General features: G+C 38.6%; 1 protein-coding gene across 7 annotated transcripts in view; it reads right to left on the bottom strand.

The window, feature by feature from the left end:
• The window catches only part of LRCH1 (leucine rich repeats and calponin homology domain containing 1), a 189826-nt gene that overhangs the window by 81559 nt on the left and 87149 nt on the right, over positions 1–21118 (bottom strand). For all 7 annotated transcript variants that reach the window (XM_067712990.1, XM_067712992.1, XM_067712993.1 and 4 more), the window contains exon 2: positions 16900–17044. In XM_067712990.1, the coding sequence (XP_067569091.1) occupies positions 16900–17044 (145 nt within the window). The remainder of the gene's footprint in view (positions 1–16899; positions 17045–21118) is intronic.

Genomic DNA, 21118 nt, shown 5'->3' with positions numbered 1-21118 from the left:
CTCATCTCTGCCATAATCGTCCACAGAACTTTAGGTAAGTCACCTACCTCTCTGACTTTGTCATCCATAAAACATAGATAATAATACCTACCTAACATGACACATGAGATTATGGATGCAAAAGTGCTTAGCCCAACACTAAATCCATATATTAAGGTTAAACCATTCCCAACACCACTGACGTAGCAAAGCAATGGGAGGTGACCAAAAAGAGCTTAATTAGGGTTTAGTTATTGATTTTATTTCCTAACTGCTAACATTTCAACCACTCTTAAACTAAGGTTGCATGTTCAATTTGTCAAAAACATAAGCCAATTAAAGATGACGATTCGGAGGCATGTTGGGGAAAACCAGGCTGGTTTCAGGCCAAAACAAACCAAGTAACTCTTTCCAATCTGGAGAACCAGAACTAGAACAACAACAACAAAAAACTCACACCAACGACCTTTTCTCTCCCATCTTCTCTAATTCCAAGATCCTACCATTACTCTGGGAAAACATGAATACCCAGGGGTCATCATCTCTATTTACTGGTTTTCAAAAATGAACAGAAATAATAATGTGAAATCACAAACCTATTAAGAAAATGTCACAGTGTGCCTCTAAAGGGCACAGAGGAAGCAGGGCAGGGTTCATGGTATCGGCACCTCAGGCTCACCCTGTATAGGTCTCAGGCAAGGAAGGGAATAAACAAGCACACGGGAGTTATTGTATATTGCTTGTTTGAATCACACTGTCTGTGCTTTCGGCACATGAACCACAGTGAAGAGCAGTTATATTACTTGAGCCAAATAAGTTTCCTCTTGCACAGGGTACCTCACCTAATTTTGCTGTATGTTCTTTTTGCATACGCTGTTCACCTTTCATTAAAGGCAGAGTGATTTTTTTCTGGTGTGTGTTTGCCACTTGACTGTTCCTTGTCTTCATGTCCACACACAACGGTGAACAATATCCATAGAGAACTATTTCCTTTTTCCTGCTTGCTTCATTCTGAAAACCCACCATGGCAAAATTTCTCACCCTCATTTCCTCAAATGACTAAATACTTCCCCTGCATGGCCAGCCCTCCCCCTTCATTCCCACCATCCTCATGTGTCTGAGACAAGGACCAACAACAACCAGAGCCTGGCTTTAAGTCGCCTGGAGATATCTTGGCCAACATTAGTTCTGTAAATATAAATTCTATAAATATAGCTTTACTAATGTGTTACATGAATTTTTTAGATAGAAATTCTATTGACCTTATGTATACGCATAAAATCTGGGAGTCCACATCTACATCTAACTGTGAAAGCAGTTCTGCTACCTACAACTTGAGAATGACAATCATTTGAAAACTTACATGTTGCAAAACTAGAAACACAGAGTCATCATTTCAAGTCAATCTTGAACCAGTTTTGAACACTATACCAATCCATTTCACACTACACAATAGGGCCATTCTTTGAGAAAGTAAAAGGCGACTTCAGAAAACTAAAAGAAAAGGAAGCAGCGAGCATCTAAAGCAGCTCAGAATTCAGGCAAATTGCTGCACCAGCCATTTTGCTGTGCATACCTGCACCATATTTGGCTTCTGCAGCTGAACTGGTTTCCCACAATAACAGTCTATCAGTCTCCTCTTGAGTATAAATAAACCTTTGCTTAACATATTCTGGCTTTTTACACCCCTAACAGTCAGCAACCACCACTACCAATGTCCGTAATTAGATTTCAAAGTGCAGTTATTGATAACTTGTCCCTTTCTCAGCTATTTCCTCTCCTTTTTTCTAAGAGCTCTTCAATTCTATAAGGACAAGTCTCTAAAAACTATTCCTTAAAGTTTCCTCTATAATATTTATCATTTCCTTCCTTCATTGTAAAATGGGGCTAAGTGTTCAAAATCAAGGAAGCTTTAGATCGCAAACAGAACTCAACACCTGATACTAGCAAGAAGAATAATTGGCCAAACACCTCCAGAGGCAACAATGTAGATTTGAGGTTTTAAGTATTGAGACTGTAAAGGCCTGAGCCTTATGCAAAACATTGTTGCTGCCAAGTGGGAAAAGTACCACTAAATGGCTAGAAAAGATGTACTGGCACTGAAGAGAATCCTCCCACTTTTAGGAGCCATGTCCCAGGCAGAATGGACACCACCTTTCTGTCCCCAGGAAGGTACGCCTACCTTACCTGCCTTCTCCTCCATGCCACTCCACACCAAAGCCAGGGAAATAGATATTTTTTACTTTAACATTTTTCCCTGCCAAAAAAGAAAGGGCTATGGATACTGACTGAAATGAGAACAGGCTGCTCAGATCAACTGTTACCCAGGGGGACTGAGTTAACAAAAATCATTCATAATAAAATTTAAGGTGCCTGAGCATTTTTGTTTATCATTTGAAGACGTGTGCCTCTCCATCCATCTCCAGGAATTTCTGAATGTGTAATGCCGGTAAACATGCATGAATATATTACTCTATATACATCCTCTTCTTCCCACGTATACGTCCAAGTAAGTGAGTGTTCAGAAAGCTTCTCTCATGTAACTTGACAGCCAATAATAACTCAGTTCCACTTAACTGCTCTAAAACATAAACACATCAGCAGCATATCCTCTTTACTAAAAATGCTATAAAATCCATTTACTTTACTCAAATACTAGACCTCTTGCCATTATTTTTCTTAACCCATTTTGGAATCCATAAGATAACAGTATGCCACAAACTTCATTCAACAATTCAACAAACATTTCTTGGGTGGTTATTATGCATAAGGCACTGCGCTAGGCACTTAGACAACTATTATTTTATTTATATTCACAATAATCCTGTAACATTAAACTCCCTACTTTTCAGACACAAAAACTGATGTTATTCAGTGAATTTAAATCACTTGCTCCAAGTTGCCTAGCTAATGCTAAGATATGAAACCATGTGGGCTGGGCTTTAGATCAAAGTCTGTGGTCTTCCCTCAATAAAATACAGCCTCTTCTCATTTTACTTTGGAATAAAAAGTACAGGTAAACCAGGAAAACAGTAGGAGAGAGCTCCAAATTCCAAACGGAGGCAACTGAGACACTAGACCGACAATTCAATGACTGATTTATATGAAAAGGGATGGAGGAAAGAGTCGAAGATCATCTCTGAGATTCCAAGCTGGAGGATAGGGTGCTGGAGAAAAGCGGTAGGAGCATGGCTAGGAACAAGGTTCCAAATATGCTAATTTGGGAAAGAAAAAATGGGCTTAGTTTAGCCCATGTTGAACTTTGAGGTGTTCCATCTAAGAGGAATTGAATTTTAGTCCATTGGGAAAATAAGGACTAGTGTTAAAATGAGTCAAAGTGACAGAGAATGTATTGGATACACACACATAAGGCATGAGGTCTGAGAGAGAAGATTTAAGGACCAAAGATGGGGCTTTGGGGAATACTAGCATTAAGGTGCAGGAAGAGAAAGAACATCGAATAGAGAAGAGACAGAAAGAAGTAGAAAAGTGAGCAGGAAAGCATGTGACCAAATCAAGGGAGGAAGATGCTACGGTGTCAAATGCTGAAAGGAAGCTAATTATTTCCTACACTTACTGAGTGCCACTCTGCCGAAGAACCTGTTCTAAGCACTGAGAAAATGTGAAATGTACATGAATCCTAAAGCTTATTAACTCCTACCAAGATAGGCAACATCCCTCTGAGCTGGTATACCCTTACCTCCTACTTGAATGTGGATCTTATATTTTAAAAGTGCTGGAGCAGCAAATATTTCCTACTGGGTTTCTCAAATTTAAGATAAAAAATGAGTGACTCTTAAGGAATAAAGAAAGTGAGACTTCCTTTATGGGTCTTATCCTGTAAGGTGGAATGAAGGATTCCAGACTCGTCCTAAACAACTCTTTAAACAAGTGTCTGCAGATTTGGACACCACTGTCAGATGCTCAAAGGTTGCCTCTGCCGAAGTCCCCAGGTGTTCTCTCCTGGTACTGAGGTCATAGCGGTCTCTTGCAGGGACTAATGCACCAGAGGGGCCACCACTCATATCAGTTTACTTAAATTCCCTGAAGATAATCCATTTAAATGGCCAAACAGAAGTGAAAGCAATGCACTGCCTTCAAAGCACTCTCACTGTATCCTCAGTCCTCCCTGCCCACCTACATGCAAACAGCCTTTCACAGTCTTTAGAACACAGGATCTGAAAGGAAGAGTTTCACAATCCCCACTGAATACCTCTTTATTTTTTTCTTCTACCTATAGTCCTGTTCAAATAGTTCACAGAGCTATACAGTTCTTGCACGTGGTGATATAAATTAAATTGTTTGGTGTATCTGGAAAAACTGTGACAAAAACCATTACTGGGGGTCTCGTCTAGCACACCCTTCCAGATTATCTCTGCTATTCATTGTCCTTGAGTTACTGTACAACTCTGTGTTTGTAGAAATGGATAGTAATGCAAATCATTTTTGTCCACAGAAATACAGATGAATCATGATGAGTGTAGAGGAATTATAACTGACTACTGGATACTGACCAGCTTTGCAACTATTTGTAAATTTACTTCAGTAAGTCCACTAATGTGTGTGTGTGTGCGTGTGTGTGTGTGTTGAATCCTCCTTTAAACAGGATATAACATTCTACTGGTTCCTTCATTAATTAATGGGTTAAATACAATCTTCGACAGATGTACATTTTATATTTGTATGAGAGTCATGAATTTACCTTTTTAAAAAGAATTACCCTTTAACAGGTGATAAGTTTTAGCCATAGCGACTGGTGTTTCAACAATGAAGTTTCATGGCAGACAATTTAATGTCAAGACCCAGCTGCTTTAGACTTTTGGTCAAGGTCATTCTTTTCCTCATTATATAATACAGAGCACCCAGAAACTGAAAAAATCCCCTCACGCCCTCCAGAAAAAGTTCAATCTTATTAAGGAGCTGGGGAGAAGAAAAAACCTTAAACCTGAGTACTCAGTGAGTGATTGATACATTCTTTGCACTTTTCAGTACTTAATTTTTTCTCAAAATTAATTGTATATTTTAATTGATCATTAATAATAAACAAAATTCAGATTTATACATATTTAAAAGGTGCTAAATAAAGAATAAATCAACCTGGATGGCAGCTGTGTGAACACACTCTATGCTGCAGTACTTCCTGGGCCTTTCTCTCACATTTCATCGTGTCTTTCAACACATCCAGTCCATACAGATATCTTGGCCTCTGAACAGGGCATCACGAAGGCACATACTTTCTAACCTCATCCTTTTTTAGACATGAGGTCAGTTCCTAAATCTTTAGGTGATAAACATTCTTCTAAATCAGTGTTCACAAAATGGTGTTCTGAAAAGCACACTCTAGGAGATGCTAATAGGTAGACCTCACAAAACAAGGGAGGAGAGTTCTGATAGCACAATACGTGGACTGTTTTTTAAAGCAAGCATACCTATTAACATCCAACATAACACTTTTCCACAGACTATACTTTTAGGAGATGGTGTTCTACTTACACTCTAATGTATCTAACGGCATCCCTGTGGTTAGAAATATGTAACTTCTTCTCTCCTAGGGAATTTGGCAGGCAGGTTTTCTCCAGTTCTGTTGCTCTCTATTCATGAACAGAAGGACTAATCATTCAGTAGAATGGATCAATTTTCTCATATTATTTTCCCATCCCTTTCTGTGATGGTTTGCCAGTTGCCAAATGGGAGTTTCAGAAACACACTGCCTGATTTCGTGAGGATAAGGTAGATAAGCTGGGATTAATAGATAATACAGTTCCACACGATCCAACTCTCAAAATGACCCAAATCTTCTGGTTATTTGGATCTCACCATTCAGAGAGATCATCTCATTCCATCTGTTCTGACAGTCCATCTGGTCCAGAGAGTATAAAGGTATTCCAAGAGATGACAGGAGATGAAAACAATGCCTTACAGAGTAGCCTGCTCACCTCACAACCACTCTTTTTGTGCCCTAAGCACCCAACCCCTTGACTCTTTCTAGATAAAGCACTACAGACTATGCATTTATTCTTGACTTTCTCGTCCATGAAAACAAAATGTTGTTTGGAACTATTACACATGCTGAAACTCCTGGCTACGTTATTTTATCAAAATTTCCCCTCCCTGAGTTCTCAGAGCACAAGCACTCCTTTCAGAAGTAGGATAATATTTTTAACATAATATTCTGCCATTTTCTAGCCACTACAGTGTATGTTTCATTACTTTTGAAAATGAAGTGATACATTTAGATCTGGATTGGGAAACTCAGAAAACCAATAATGCGTCTCTTTTTCTCAAAAGCAACTCTTATAAAAAACTTTATTTGTCCAGTTACTGTAATCGTTACTAACAAGCAACAAAGAACACTAAGAGAACAAAGGGAAGCCCTGGGTTGGCCTCCCTTATTATACCTCCAGACTGCAGTCAAATCCTACTTCCTTAAAGCCCTAATTCCAGGGAAGAAGGTATGGAGGATGCTGACAAGATAGAAAAAGCAGAGTTCAACAAAGAAAGGATTGAAGATTAAGAAGTCAAATTCTCACAAACTTCAATTTAAGGTCGAAGGCAACAAGACTGGTTCTTATCAAGTTTTATAATAAAATAAACAACGCAAAGGAATTCAGGATTAAGTTGTTTCTAGGCAACCAACAAAGTATACTATTATAAGAGTAAGAGAGTGCATAAGATTTCACTAATGAGTCAAAATGTATAGTTCCTGTGCTACACAGCTCAATCACTAAGAGTCTTCTCCATTAAGGAATCCCATGGTGCTACAATTTTTCCTGCTTTCCAAGTATTACTGTACTTTCACTCTCAATATGTTAAAGGCATATTCATGCTTGAAAAATACCCCAAATATAAAGAAATAAGAACGAATAAAGAGACTAAAAAATGTCAAAGAATGAGAGGTCTAACATATAACTAATAGGGAGTATACAAAGAAGACAGAAATGATAGAGAAATAGGGCTTCCCTGGTGGCGCAGTGGTTGAGAGTCCGCCTGCCGATGCAGGGGACGCGGGTTCGTGCCCCGGTCCGGGAAGATCCCACGTGCCGCAGAGCGGCTGGGCCCGTGAGCCATGGCCGCTGAGCCTGCGCGTCCGGAGCCTGTGCTCCGCAACGAGAGAGGCCACAACAGTGAGAGGCCCGCGTACCACAAAAAAAACAAAAAAAAAACCAAACAAAAAAAAAACAAACAAATGATAGAGAAATAGAGGAAGGCACAATATTTAAAAAAAAATAAATTTTTCTAGAATTGATGAAAGACATGAGTCTTCAGACTCAGGAAGCAAAATAAAGTGTACAGTCAGGTAAATCAAAATAATATATATCTACACATATCATAGCATAAAGTACAGAAACACCAAAGACAAAGATATGGGAAGAAATCAAATGGAAAAATATAGAAGATTTTCTACAAACTTAAAATACGTAGACAAGCAAGGATTTTTCTATAGCAAAACAGAGGCCAGAAGGCATAATGTCTTTGATATACAATAGAAAAGAACTGTCAACTTAAAACTTTATACTAATACAAATGAAAATTTTGTACAAATAATTGAATCTTCTAAGAATGAGGAAAGACATTTCAGAAAGAAGACTGTATTTACGTACCCTCACTGAATGAACTACTTAAGGATGCATATTACAAAGGAAGGAGAGTAAACCCTAAAATAAGTGAGATGCAAAAGCAACAGTAAGTTATACTTAGTGGATTTACTAGAACCCTGTACACAACACTTAGCATACATTCTTTTCAAGCTCATGTGTAATATTTATAAATTTAACTATGCATAGACTATAAAGCAAATATCAACCAATCTAAAGAATCAATATCAAACAAAATATTCTCCAAACACAATGCAACTAAATTAAAAATCAATTTTAAAAGATAACTATAAAAATATATTCTATCTCCAAAATATACAAACAACTCAATATCAAAAAAAACAAACAACCCAGTCAAAAAATGGGCAGAAGACCTAAACAGACATTTCTCCAAAGAAGACATACAGATGGTCAACAAACACATGAAAGATGCTCAACATCACTAATCATTAGAGAAATGCAAATCAAAACCACAATGAGGTATCACCTCACACCAGTCAGAACAGCCATCATCACAAAATCTACAAACGATAAATGCTGGAGAAGGTGTGGAGAAAAGGGAACCCTCTTGCACTGTTGGTGGGAATGTAAATTGATACGGCCACTATGGAGAACAGTATGGAGGTTCCTTAAAAAACTAAAAATAGAATTACCATACGATCCAGCAATCTCACTACTGGGCATATACCCAGAGAAAACCATAATTCAAAAAGACACATGCACCCCAATGTTCATTGCAGCACTATTTACAATAGTCAGGTCATGGAAACAATCTAAATGCCCATCAACAGAGGAATGGATAAAGGAGATGTGGTACATATATACAATGGAATATTACTCAGCCATAAAAAGTAATGAAATTGGGTCATTTGTAGAGACAGGGATGGAACTAGAGACTGTCATACAGAGTGAAGTGAGTCAGAAAGAGAAAAACAAATATCGTATATTAACGCATACATGTGGAATCTGAAAAAATTGGTACAGACGATCTTATTTACAGAAATAGAGACACAGACATAGAGAACAAACGTATGGATACCAAGGAGGAAAGGGGTGGGGTGGGATGAATTGCGAGATTGGAATTGACATATATACACTATTGATACCATGTATAAAATAGATAACTAATGAGAACCTACTGTATAGCTCAGGGAACTCTACTCAGTGCTCTGTGGTGACCGAAATGGGAAGGAAATCCAAAAAAAAAAGGGAATATATGTATTCGTATAGCTGATTCACTTTGCTGTACAGTAGAAACTGACACAACATTGTAAAGCAACTGTACTCCAATAAAAATTTTGAAATGTATATATATTCTATAGGAAACTCATGGGTCAAAAATGAAATACTGGAAATCAGAAAAGATTTAGGAGTGATCTTTTAAAATACCGTACATCAAAACTTTCAGGCATCAGCTAAAGCACTAAGTACCGGGAAATCCATGGCCTTAAATGCTCTTATGAGAAAAGAAAAATAACTAGAAATTCCAGGAATTAGAAAAAGAATAAAACTACAAGAAAATAGACCAAAGGAAATATGATAGATAATATCAGAAATTAATGAAAAGGAAAATATCAACAGTCGTTAAACTTAAAAGCTGATTTTTAAAAAGAAACACAATAAAAACAGACAAACTTCTGAAAAAATGAATAAAGGAAAAAACAAAGGCACAAATGTATAGGTGTTAGAAATTTAAAAAGGGAATCAAGTATGAATATAGCAGTATGAATATTTTTAATTTCCTTATTTAAATATTTAGTTGGCGTCCTGGAAAATGCTGTAACAACCATGTTTATGATTCTGAAACGATTCAAAGGAGCGTGGAATGCATCAGAGCACAGCGTTAAGCAAGATGACAACGGTGAAAGTGCTGAGCAAATAATAAATGTCATAGAAATAAGTTCCACTAATTCCTATTATTCTTATTTATGAAATAGTGTATCCTAGGGATAAATCACTTTCCTATTTCCTACCTAAAGTAAAGGGCTGTTGGGACTTCACTGGTGGTCCAGTGCGTAAGACTCCGCGTTCCCAACGCAGGGAGCCAGGGTTCAATCCGTGGTCAGGAAACTAGATCCCACATGCATCGTGCATGCCGCAACTAAAGATCCCGCATGCCACAGTGAAGATCCCGCGTGCTGCAACGAAGGCTCGGCGCAGACAAAATAAATAAATAAATATTTTAAAAATAAATAAATAAAGTGAAGGGCTGTTGAAGGGCTCAAATATGATGGTGTAACAACGAAATCCTACTTAGCTATTAAGAAGTGATGATGATGATGATGACGATGTTGATCGTGATGACAACAATGGTGAAAGTTATTTCAAACTTCCACACCTCCTTTCACATGTTGATGCTCTGTTTTTCCTCCTTTCCCTCTTCTCATCTACATCACTTGTTGTAAGACTTGGTAAACTGTAATGCTCTTGGAGTAAACATAAGTTGATGATTGATGAAGTGACGATGTTTCAAAGGACTTTGGTCTGTCTAGTGAGAAAAATAAATGTAATCTGCTTGCTCATTTAGAGCTTGGAGCTTGGTGGGAGCTTGCAGAAAAAATTTTGAGAATTTCCATAAACAAAAAATCTATACAATGAATTAGGAGTGAGTGTTCACCCTATTTTCCGAAAGCAAATCTGCAGCACAGAGATCTTAAAAACTTTATTAAGATCAGAAGCAGAACTGAAAACAAAACCAGCACATTCTGACAGCAGTCTGGCTATCAAAGCTATAATGCCCCTTTTGTGTCTCTCTGTTCTTTTTTTCAATACAAACACTGATCTCAAGAAACGTCTGTGTCAGGTGATGTGTAGAATGGAAAAATCCCTTTTGGAAGTCTTGCCAAGCATGGGTTATACTAAAAGGAATGGAATCTGATAAGAAATACCTATTACGAACTCATTCGCATTTAATGAAGCCCTTCAACTACCAACACCAATAACTTTACAGGCACAGTAATTTATAAGTATACTAAAATTTTTAGGGACTGTTTACTCAAGGTTCCACCTTAAAAACAAATGCCCAGTGAGCACAATAGAAAAGGCAAGGCTTAAACCACAAGTTGCCGCTCCTGCAATGGACGACTCTGGTGACCACTTCCAACTCCAGCATTCTATGAAAAATACCTTCAAATTTTAAGATGATACTTCCAAATTCCAACATGGTTCATTGTGTTTTGGTGTCTTCCTGCTGACTGTCAATTCACAAAACACAACCTAGTCACCACAAGCCAGTTCTAAAATATATACACTAAAATATTCTCCCTTCCCCTTTGAATGAGATAAGATCTTCACAAAAGAAAGAGGGATGCAAGTTTGAACTGAGCAAAATTCCTCCCCTTTTCCAGTTTAAGAAGACATCGTCCATTTTCTCCGTTTCTAGAAAGAAAAAAACCACTATCCTACAACTGAGACTTCCTTCAGAAAGGTCAGTCACAAGGAGAAGGTATATTTCCTAGGGATAGAAATCTAAATTCTTAGGGACAATGAAACTTCATTTTCTGTTCATAACAAAAAATATTAAATCTGTGCTTTCTAAGGCAATCCTAGCATGTAGGATGCTTCTCCCCAGCCCTGCAAATACAGAGCTATAGTCTGAGGTTTAAAGATTAATTCTCCAAATGAACCCCCAAAGGAATGTGGGGATACAGGTTATACAGCCATCGGGAAGTTGGCTCTTTCTGCACATTGTTTAGCAGCCAAAAGGATGCCAGGCTTCAGAAGCAGTAGCCAAAAAGGATTCCTTGTATGGCGTGATAACATTTTGCTCAAGAGACGGCCCCCTTCTCTACAGACAAGGCCTCACCATCCACTCCTAGGAGGCTGGGAGAGAAAGGGCCTTCTAACGAGTAAACCAGCTTCTGGCTCTGTGCGTTTCACCCCAGGAAAGTAAAACCACTCACCGAGAGTTCTGGAAGGACTACGATCAAATGCTGTAAAGAACTTGCATATCCTGGGTGCCTCTATTCCAGAACCTCTCTGAGATGAAACTTTTAAGCTAAGCTCCCTATTCTTAGTTGCGTTCACAACACCATTACACCCGCCAAAAGCCTCTCTGCTCTGGGTTCTTCTAGTTTTCTAAGGTACATTTTCTGCCTGAGTCTCATCAACAACAATCTCTCCAACAATTTAAAACAGATTTTACATTTTGTGAGGCTTTCCTGTGTAACCCAGGTTCAAAGCGTTTGTTCCCATATAGGAACAAGCCTTGCTTAATCACTTTTATTGTTCTTGGCCACATTTCTTGGATTAAGACACTTTCTAACAGGAAGAGACCCAGTAGCACATACATTAAATCAACATAACCTTTTGTTGTGAACACCAAGAAGCAAAGATTAAAAGCCCAGTTCCTCAGAACGCAGGCTACATAAACAGCGATAAATTAATGTTTTCCACAAACAGGACATTTCTGTCACGAGAGGAAAAACTAGAAGACACTTCAGTGTTTTTAACTGTGTTTCACAGTGAAGGTTTTCTTTCCATGTGCTAAATAAACCCGTCTCTAGTCTAAGATGGGAACTGGGATGCTGGCACGAAGCAGCCATCTGACATTTAAAGATAATGTTGCTGAGAGATCCTGTCAGCCAAGAAGCTGGTGAGGCAGTGACTCACCACCACCACCACCATCACCTCCATTGTCATCATTATCACCAACACCATCAAATATTTATGACTGTTTACTCGGCTGGAACATGCAACGCATCCTGGAGGGTGTAATCAAGTTTGACTGGTTCCCATGCATTCAAAGTCCCTTCACAGGATCTCTCTCTCATTTTGGAACATACAAAATCAGCAATGTCTACCTGTGATTTATTTAAAAAGAGAAAAATGTTAAAAACACAGTGAGATCATGTTTAATTTTAAGTATAGAAACATGAAATCTGTGGAACTTGAAAAGCAGCTTCTCTGCACTACTTTTTCGAGCAACTCTTTTTCTCTGGCTAATAGAAATAAGAGAAAAAATTCTAAGCACTACAGAAAAGAAAGTGTTCGGGGTATTTATTGATAAAGGCCACTGAACTTGCCTATCTGTTAAAGCTGTTTCACACCATGCTATATCTGAGCCAGTCTACACTGTGTGCTCAAAAGTAATTTACGGTATTTCCTTAATTTTCTGAAATTTATACAGACTTCCCCAACACATCTAAATGAGTGACAATTTGATTAAATGCTTGAGTTGATTAAATGCTTCTGTCTAGAAAATGTCTTTTCAAAATCTGTATGATACTGTTTATATGTGGAGTCTAAAAAATAAAACAAACTAGTGAATATAATAAAAAAGAAACAGACTCACAGATACAGAGAACAAACTAGAGGTTACCGGTAGGAAGAGGGAAGTGGGGGGCAATATAGGGGTAGGAAATAAAGAGGTACAATCTATTATGTATAAAATAAATAAGCTACGAGGACATATTATACAACACAGGGAAAAGAGCCAATATTTTATAACTATAAATGGAGCACAGCCTTTAAAAATTGTGAATCACTATGTCGTACACCTGTAACTTATATAATACTGTACATCAACTATACTTCAATTAAAAAATAATCACTCAATCAAATGGACTCCTAAAAAACAATATGAGTTTTTTTTCGCTGCCATAATATCTCATTTGTAACTACCACGGAGAAAAAATTAGATTGAAGGGGACTCAGCAGCTCTCCTACAAAGTAGTCCTTTTGCAGCAGCCTGAGTGCCCTGTTTCTTCTGCAGTCAAATGGACTGGCAGCTTCTCCTCCAAAGGCCAAGAGCCAACAGAATTCCACCATGCCTCTTCACCATACCCAAGAAGAAATACCTTGTATTTTGTTGACTTAGTTTTCATGAAGGGTAGAAAAGACATGCAAAGGCCACAGTGCTCAACCCTGGTTGTTATGAAGGGGACGTCTGTCATGATCACACACAAGCACAACGTTCTAAATTCCTCCTGGTTACCAGCTTGGGGGGGGAGGTGGGGTGTGGGAGTGGAGGTGGGAGTTTGAAGACAGCAAAAACTCACATAGACAACACGACTATCATGTGATGTTATTACTCAGCATATCTTAGAAGACTTACAATTGAATTAGATGGCACTGGTATTTTCTAGATATTATTATACATTTGGAGATAAACAGATAAGTCACCTACCATTTCACAAGCTACAAATAAATCTTTTATGCAAACATAACATTCCACCTTAAATTATTCCCAAACTGAGAAATAACTCAATTCCAAGGGTCCAATTCCTAGAGGACATGTTTCAACTAAACCCAATAATCAAACAGGAATTAAAGGCCTTATAATTGAATAAACAAGATGACCATCTCCTGGTCACTTTTCAGATTGCCCTATGTTACTATTTTATATTACACATTTACATTCATGAAGTAAATTTGATAGAAGGCATCAAAAATAATTATATATGTATAGGGACTTTCACTGGTGGCGCAGTGGATAGGACTCCACGTTCCCAATGCAGGGGGCCTGGGTTTGATCCCTGGTCAGGGAACTAGATCCCACATGCATGCTGCAACTAAGAGTTCACATGACACAACTAAGGAGCCCATGTGCCACAACTAAGGAGCCCATGTGCTGCAACTAAGGAGCCAGTGAGCTGCAACTAAGACCTGGCGCAACCAAATAAACAAGTAAATATTTTTTTAAAAACCTAGTGAATTTATTAAAATATAATAATAATAGTTATATACGTATATATAGTACCTGGCTTTCAAAGAGATTAGAGGACTTACATACATTTTTCATATACCCTGATACAGTATCTCTGAAAAGTAAGAGACATACTTTTTTTTAATCTTCGCCATTTAGTTATCAATTCGTTTAAAGAGTTCAACACTAGAGAATATGTCTTAACACATGGTAATATTAAAGTAGGAGATGTCGGGGCTTCCCTGGTGGCACAGTGGTTGAGAGTCCGCCTGCTGATGCAGGGGACACGGGTTCGTGCCCTGGTCTGGGAGGATCCCACATGCCGCGGAGCAGCTGGGCCCGTGGGCCATGGCCACTGAGCCTGCGCGTCCGGAGCCTGTGCTCCGCAACGGGAGAGGCCACAACAGTGAGAGGCCCGCGTACCGCAAAAAAAAAAAAAAAAAAAAGTTGGGTGCTTAATGATCCCTTTATTTCCTTCCTTTCCTTTACTTAGAAATTCATCACAAAACTTTGTTTACAATACTCCATACACTTCCTCTTCAACCATTGTCAGTTTCAACAAATTCTCTCTGTTCTTGAATTAAAGACTCCTGAGATTCATATTCCAATATAGTCTTTCTACCATCTGAAGACAGCAAGGTTATTCTACCCTCAACTAGGCTCAACGTAAAAATCACCCTATCAAAACAAATTTTATTAATGCTTTTAAAGCAAAATACAAAGTTAAGATTAGATTCTCTAGTATTTGTAGAATTTTATAGTTTACATCATGCCAGAAGAAATATGTCATCTATAGCCAAAAGTTTCTCAGTGTATATATATATTTAAAACAACAATGCAAAGTTAAATCTATTTACTTGCTGCATGCAGGGCTGCTGGAGGTGAAAGTGTCAGGAGTAGGTAAGTGACGTAAACAGACCAAGTGACGTAAACAGACGTACATAGCTCTTGGGTTATTTCCCCTATATGGGTTGGGATTAGAAGGCAGATGTTTTAGGGAGATAATGAGTCAATATCTGTAGACACCACTCTACTGGTTCTATCAGGCAACAAGGTAATCAACATTCTGTTGCAGAAGAAACAGCATGAATGGCTCTTACACAAGAAAACTCAAATGAACTAGAAACCTGGAAAACTGAAAGTTACATATGTTGAGCCTCTAGATTATCCTAATAGTAACCTACATCTTATTTACCAAAAATAAGTAAGAGCCACTTAAAAACATGACCAAGATTTATTTTTCACTCCCAAGGAAAAAGATATGCAGTCCTAATGAAATGCGATGGAAACCCATTTTTGACTGCAAAGAAAGCTGCAGAAGACTCCTAACTCTCAGTGGTCAAGCAAAACAAACAACAAAAACCCTAAAAAAATAAACGACATTATTATCTATCATAAATTAATGCTATACCTGGTTTACTGGGAATCCTGTCGTTTAAAGTTTGGCATATTGTTACACAGCACAAGCCCTGCTAGTTAGGTGCTACTCTTTGCACATTAAGATAATGCAACTGAGGCTTCCCTGGTGGCGTAGTGGTTGAGAATCTGCCTGCTAATGCAGGGGACACGGGTTCGAGCCCTGGTCTGGGAAGATCCCACATGCTGCGGAGCAACTAGGCCCATGAGCCACAACTACTGAGCCTGCGTGTCTGGAGCCTGTGCTCCGCAACAAGAGAGGCCGCGATAGTCAGAGGCCCACGCACCGCGATGAAGAGTGGCCCCCGCTTGCCACAACTAGAGAAAGCCCTCGCACAGAAACGAAGACCCAGCACAGCAAAAATAAATAAATAAATTACTAAAAACTCCTACCCCTACCATCTTCTTTAAAAAAATAAAATAAAATAAAAAGATAATGCAACTGACAAGAGCGAAGGCTGCACAAAGGCTTGAACTTTGCAACTTTGTTTTAACAGTAGAGATAGATTTGATAAAACAGCTCCCCTTCTCTCCTGACATCCCAGATGTGAGTGAAGAATATAGGAAACAAGGAGTCAAAATCTGGCCAGAGAAGTTGACAGTCACAGCAGCAAAGTCTAAAAGTTAGACCTTAAAATAGTTTTCTTCACTTCAGGGCTACTTAGTGCATTAATAGGCTACACTGTGTTGTGCTTAATCAGAGTCAATACAGAACACTGACCCATCCTCAGCAAACACTGACCTAATTTAATGGGCTAAAGACAGCAAACTTTGTATCTTGCTGGAGTTGCTCAGTGCTTCTCCTTAACTTTCTCCAGTGGCCTAACGTGAACAGGCTCAGTCAGCGCTGGGTAGCAAACCGAATGGCACCAATAACCCCCCAAACCTGCAAGGCCCTAATTTGTCCCAACCCCCAAACCTTTTCCACTTCCTTCATCCTTCCTCCTCCAAAATCTACGTCAATACCCGAAGAAAATATACCAACAAGTTTCCAAGTACCAAACAGTCAAAACGTATAAATGATGCTGTATAAATTATTTTAAGAAACCGAAACATCTTGTCCTACTGACATTCAGAGAAGTCTAGTGCCAAAAACGAAATTAACGGCACCACAAATGTATTAGAAAAGATATTTCTTCAATAATCTTCATGTGATTTACTTCAAAGGGTGATCAGAAAAGATCAAAGAAAAAAAAACTGATGGAAATGCAAGCAGTTATTTTTTTTCATCGAATTTGATTATAACCTTTATAGTCAACCTACCTTAAATTTAAGTAAGTCAGCATCTGCAGATTAATGATGGCCTCCGGAATGACTCTGATACAATTATGATACAGATTAAGAATTTCCAGTGATACAAAATGGCACAATTCCATCGGAACTTCAACCAGTCTGTTTTTAGATAAATCTATAAGAAAAGGAAAAAATAGCTTGTCAATAACTCTTCAACATAATCTAATAAAATCTTATCAACTATCAATACTTCTTCCTTAACACCTTTTAAAATAAACATTATGATCTACATTTAGATCAACACTATCATTTTTTGCACCATTGTTACTATGGCGTTGTGATTCCCGTTTCCTAGCGTTGTATAGCCCAATTCATATAGAAAAGCAAAAATACTGCTGAAACAGTTTTAGCTCTATTTTTTTTAATAAATTTATTTATTTTTTGCTGCGCGTGGGTTTTCTCTAGTTGTGGCAAGCGGGGGCTACTCCTCGTTGCAGTGCACAGGCTTCTCATTGTGGTGGCTTCTCTTGTTGCAGAGCATGGGCTCTAGGCATGTGGGCTTCAGTAGTTGTGGCACGTGGGCTCAGTAGTTGTGGCTCACCGGCTCTAGAGCGCAGGCTCAGTAGTTGTAGGGCACGGGTTTAGCTGCTCCGCGGCATGTGGGATCTTCCCGGACCAGGGCTCGAACCTGTGTTCCCTGCATTGGCAGGCGGATTCTTAACCACTCCGCCACCAGGGAAGTCCTAGCTCTTTATATTAATTTGTAAATTCAGGCCAGGTATAAGGGCAACCGAATCAACATTTACTTTTCGCTCCATCTGAAAATTCTTTTTCCCCTGGACAAATATGTAAAACTGAATACTTTAATATATCTGAATACACACAGTTACCTTAATATTTCATTTATTTAATTCAATTTTGCATTCATAACATATTATCTCTCAGAACATGTCTTTTATACCTTTCCCAAACAAACACACAGTAGATACTAAAGTATTTCATTCACTAGAATTACTGAGCACATACAATGTACAAGAAAGAGATAAATCAGTCGTGTCTATGAAGGATGGACACTATACCACATGACCTTCAGTAAAACTGGCTCCCTCGCCAAGTGTACCAAAGACAGTAATAACGGTCTACAGAGTAATGTAAACATACAGTACAGTTCACAGTATCACCATCTCAACAATAAAAATATGGAATCGTCCTTAACATGGTAAACGTGATTGTGAAATGCCATGAAACGCTGAATATAAAAAAGAGCCACCAACTCTTGAAAACAGTAACTCAACAACAACAGAGCACCTCACCCTTATTTAGCAGGGGCTTCATCGGTATGAATTGAAGATGTTCAGTAAATAATACTTCAGATACACTTAAGGAATCACACTATGTGGGTGAGGGACTTAAATAGGTCACTATTATAATGAAATATAAGTCAAAAGGCTACCTCGCTGACTGACCTTCCAATAGATAAACACATAAATCAACAAAAACAGGTCTAGATTGCTTCAGAGGGGGAATTCCAGGAAAGTTTTAAGGGATAATTCTGATTAATATTTAAACCATTTCAAACCATATGAAAGGAAGGGAACTTTCCAAATTCTTATTTAAACAGCAAGGTACAATACTGATACCATCAACCAACAAAGAAAGTACACAAAAGGGAAACTACATATGAATCTCCTTTCCAAATACTGATGTGAATCCTAAATTAAAAATGAGCAAACAGGGCTTCCCTGGTGGCGCAGTGGTTGAGAGTCCGCCTGCCGATGCAGGGGACACGGGTTCGTGCCCCGGTCCGGGAAGATCCCACACGCCGCGGAGCAGCTGGGCCCGTGAGCCATGGCCGCTGAGCCTGCGCGTCCGGAGCCTGTGCTCCGCAACGGGAGAGGCCACAACAGTGAGAGGCCCGCGTACCAAAAAAAAAAAAAAAAAAAATGAGCAAACAGAATTAAGCACTTACATAAAAAGATTAACATACTATGATTAAGTGGGACTTATTCTAGGAATATAAGGATTTTTAAAAATTATTTCAACAGTTCATCATATAAAAAGAGTGAAATATGAAATAGTATATGACCATCTCTCCACTTTCATCCTTGTTTTCCCTTCCCCTTCTTCTATGATTCACACTGCAGTCAACTTCTTTTAAGGTCTCTGAGAATTTCAATAGGAAAATCACATGCAAAACTATCAGCTGTCCAGGGTCTGGCCAACAGTATCGCCCTAATCCTTTAATTGAACTATTTTGTATTTTTCCAGGAATTCTTTTTTTGATAGTATTATATTATCCACTATAAATAAAGTTATAAGGTGTTAATGGGGGGCACCTGTCAACGCCGGAACCTACAATGCTAGCCAAATGAACAGACCTCCGTGTCCACTGAGTCAGTGAGAATTTACCTATGCAACGCACCCCTATCATCCTGGGTTTGTGTACCGGTTTCTAAATTAAAAGGGAAGAAATCACAAAACCTACATGTAGCTTAGATTCTTTCAATGCCTGTATATCAATAGAAACAGATGCCTAGATTAAATTAAAACAAAGCTGAAAAACAGAAAGGAACAAAAGTTTTCCTTTCCTGTTTGTTTAGCATCACTACCCAGATTATTGACATTTTCATCAACATTTACTAAGTGCATGATTTCTGCAGAAATGAAAAACACAGAGGGCTACTTTTAAAAAGTTTATCATTTGAAAACTGAAAGGCACAAACCCTGAATTGAACCATAAGGTAAAAGGTTCTAATTGTGCTTAAAAAAAAAAGTACAAATAAAGAGCTAAAATCCAGATGGGTAAATGTTATCATCCCTTGAGCACTTCCATCAAGCCAGGCATTATGCCTGGAGCTTTGCATCTAGTACCTCATTTAAACCAATGCAAGGAGCAGTGTCACCACCAACCTAAAGATGAGGAAACTGGCTCAGAAAGCTTATGTGACTTGTCCAAAGCCACAGAAATAAGTAATCATACTCACACCTAAGTATGTCTAACTGCAAGGCCTGACTGAGTTCCGCACGTGAGACCACTCTGCAAGATCATGTTTCCCACAGCTAGATTATTAGGAAGATACGGTGATTAAATCTTCACTGCATTTTTATTTACCCAAAATGCAATAAAAACAGAGTCAACATGTTCTGTGTAAAGACTCAGAGGATAAGAAAGTTATAAACATTAAGTTCAAAAGAGAAAGTAATGAAAACAATATGTCACCTGATGGGCTAACTTCTGGAAGTGGCTATAGGAAACTTGGTAAGTAGAAACTCTGGCTTCAACTGCCAATTATCCTAATCTTACATAAGCACTCTGTTTCACTAAAGAGTTTAGAATGAGTTTTCAAATACGTGACTTACTTTTCCTGCTTGGGTCTGAATATCATTTAATTCTCATCTAACTTTCTTATTGGAAGAGAAAAAGAGGGTGCGAAAAAACGAGCAGGTTTGCTTTCCTATAATTGACTTAGGCTCACGCAGAAATCATCTTGGATCCTTGGGTATCCACTAACCCACAATGGGAAAGATGCCCAGAAAGGCTGGGGAAGTCAGTCTGGATTAAGACGTTTTGACTTTGATAATCCAGAGTGGATAATCCGATTATAAACAATGGAACAAATGACATACCAGCTTGTTCAGAAGTCTTCCTATCAGCTGAAAGCAAAGAACTAAAATGGGGTCTGGTCCCTCTTTTAAAACACACACACGTACACACACACACACACACACACACACACACACAGGAGGAGGAAGAGATCCAGGACTTAGTTGTAATTAAAGACGTGAGCAGACAGTCAGTTCATGGTGCCCACACAGATGTGAGTGTCCCTAACTGGGACTTTGAAAGGGCAGATCCATGCCAGAGACAGAGAGAGCTCAAGTAGCAAGCAGAAGCCTGGCTGTCCCGGTCATGACGACAGACAGACCAAGATGGGAGCAATGAAGGTTCTCCAACCCAGGAAAGACAGAAAGAATAAGAGCTCAAAGATAACAGGCAAGTGTTAAGGAGGCAATCTGTATCTTTAGTTTGAAATACAACCCAAACCAGCTTGGGCAAACGGGTCAGGAGCTGTGAGAAGCCCCGTACTTTCCGAGTGATAGAAAGATAAGTAAGCTTTTAAACTAGAGATAAACATTGATGAGGAATTTGTGTTTCTTTTTGTTGTTTATTTCTCTAATTTTGTTATAAATACATGGAGGTATAAATGAACCCACTTATGAGCTATTTCCCTAAATAAAGTATTCGCCT

The sequence above is a fragment of the Pseudorca crassidens genome, chromosome 18 (genome assembly GCF_039906515.1).
Source record: "Pseudorca crassidens isolate mPseCra1 chromosome 18, mPseCra1.hap1, whole genome shotgun sequence".
Taxonomy (NCBI): domain Eukaryota; kingdom Metazoa; phylum Chordata; class Mammalia; order Artiodactyla; family Delphinidae; genus Pseudorca; species Pseudorca crassidens.
The sequence above is the reverse complement of the archived record's forward strand: the minus strand, read 5'-3'. Positions and strand labels throughout refer to the sequence as shown.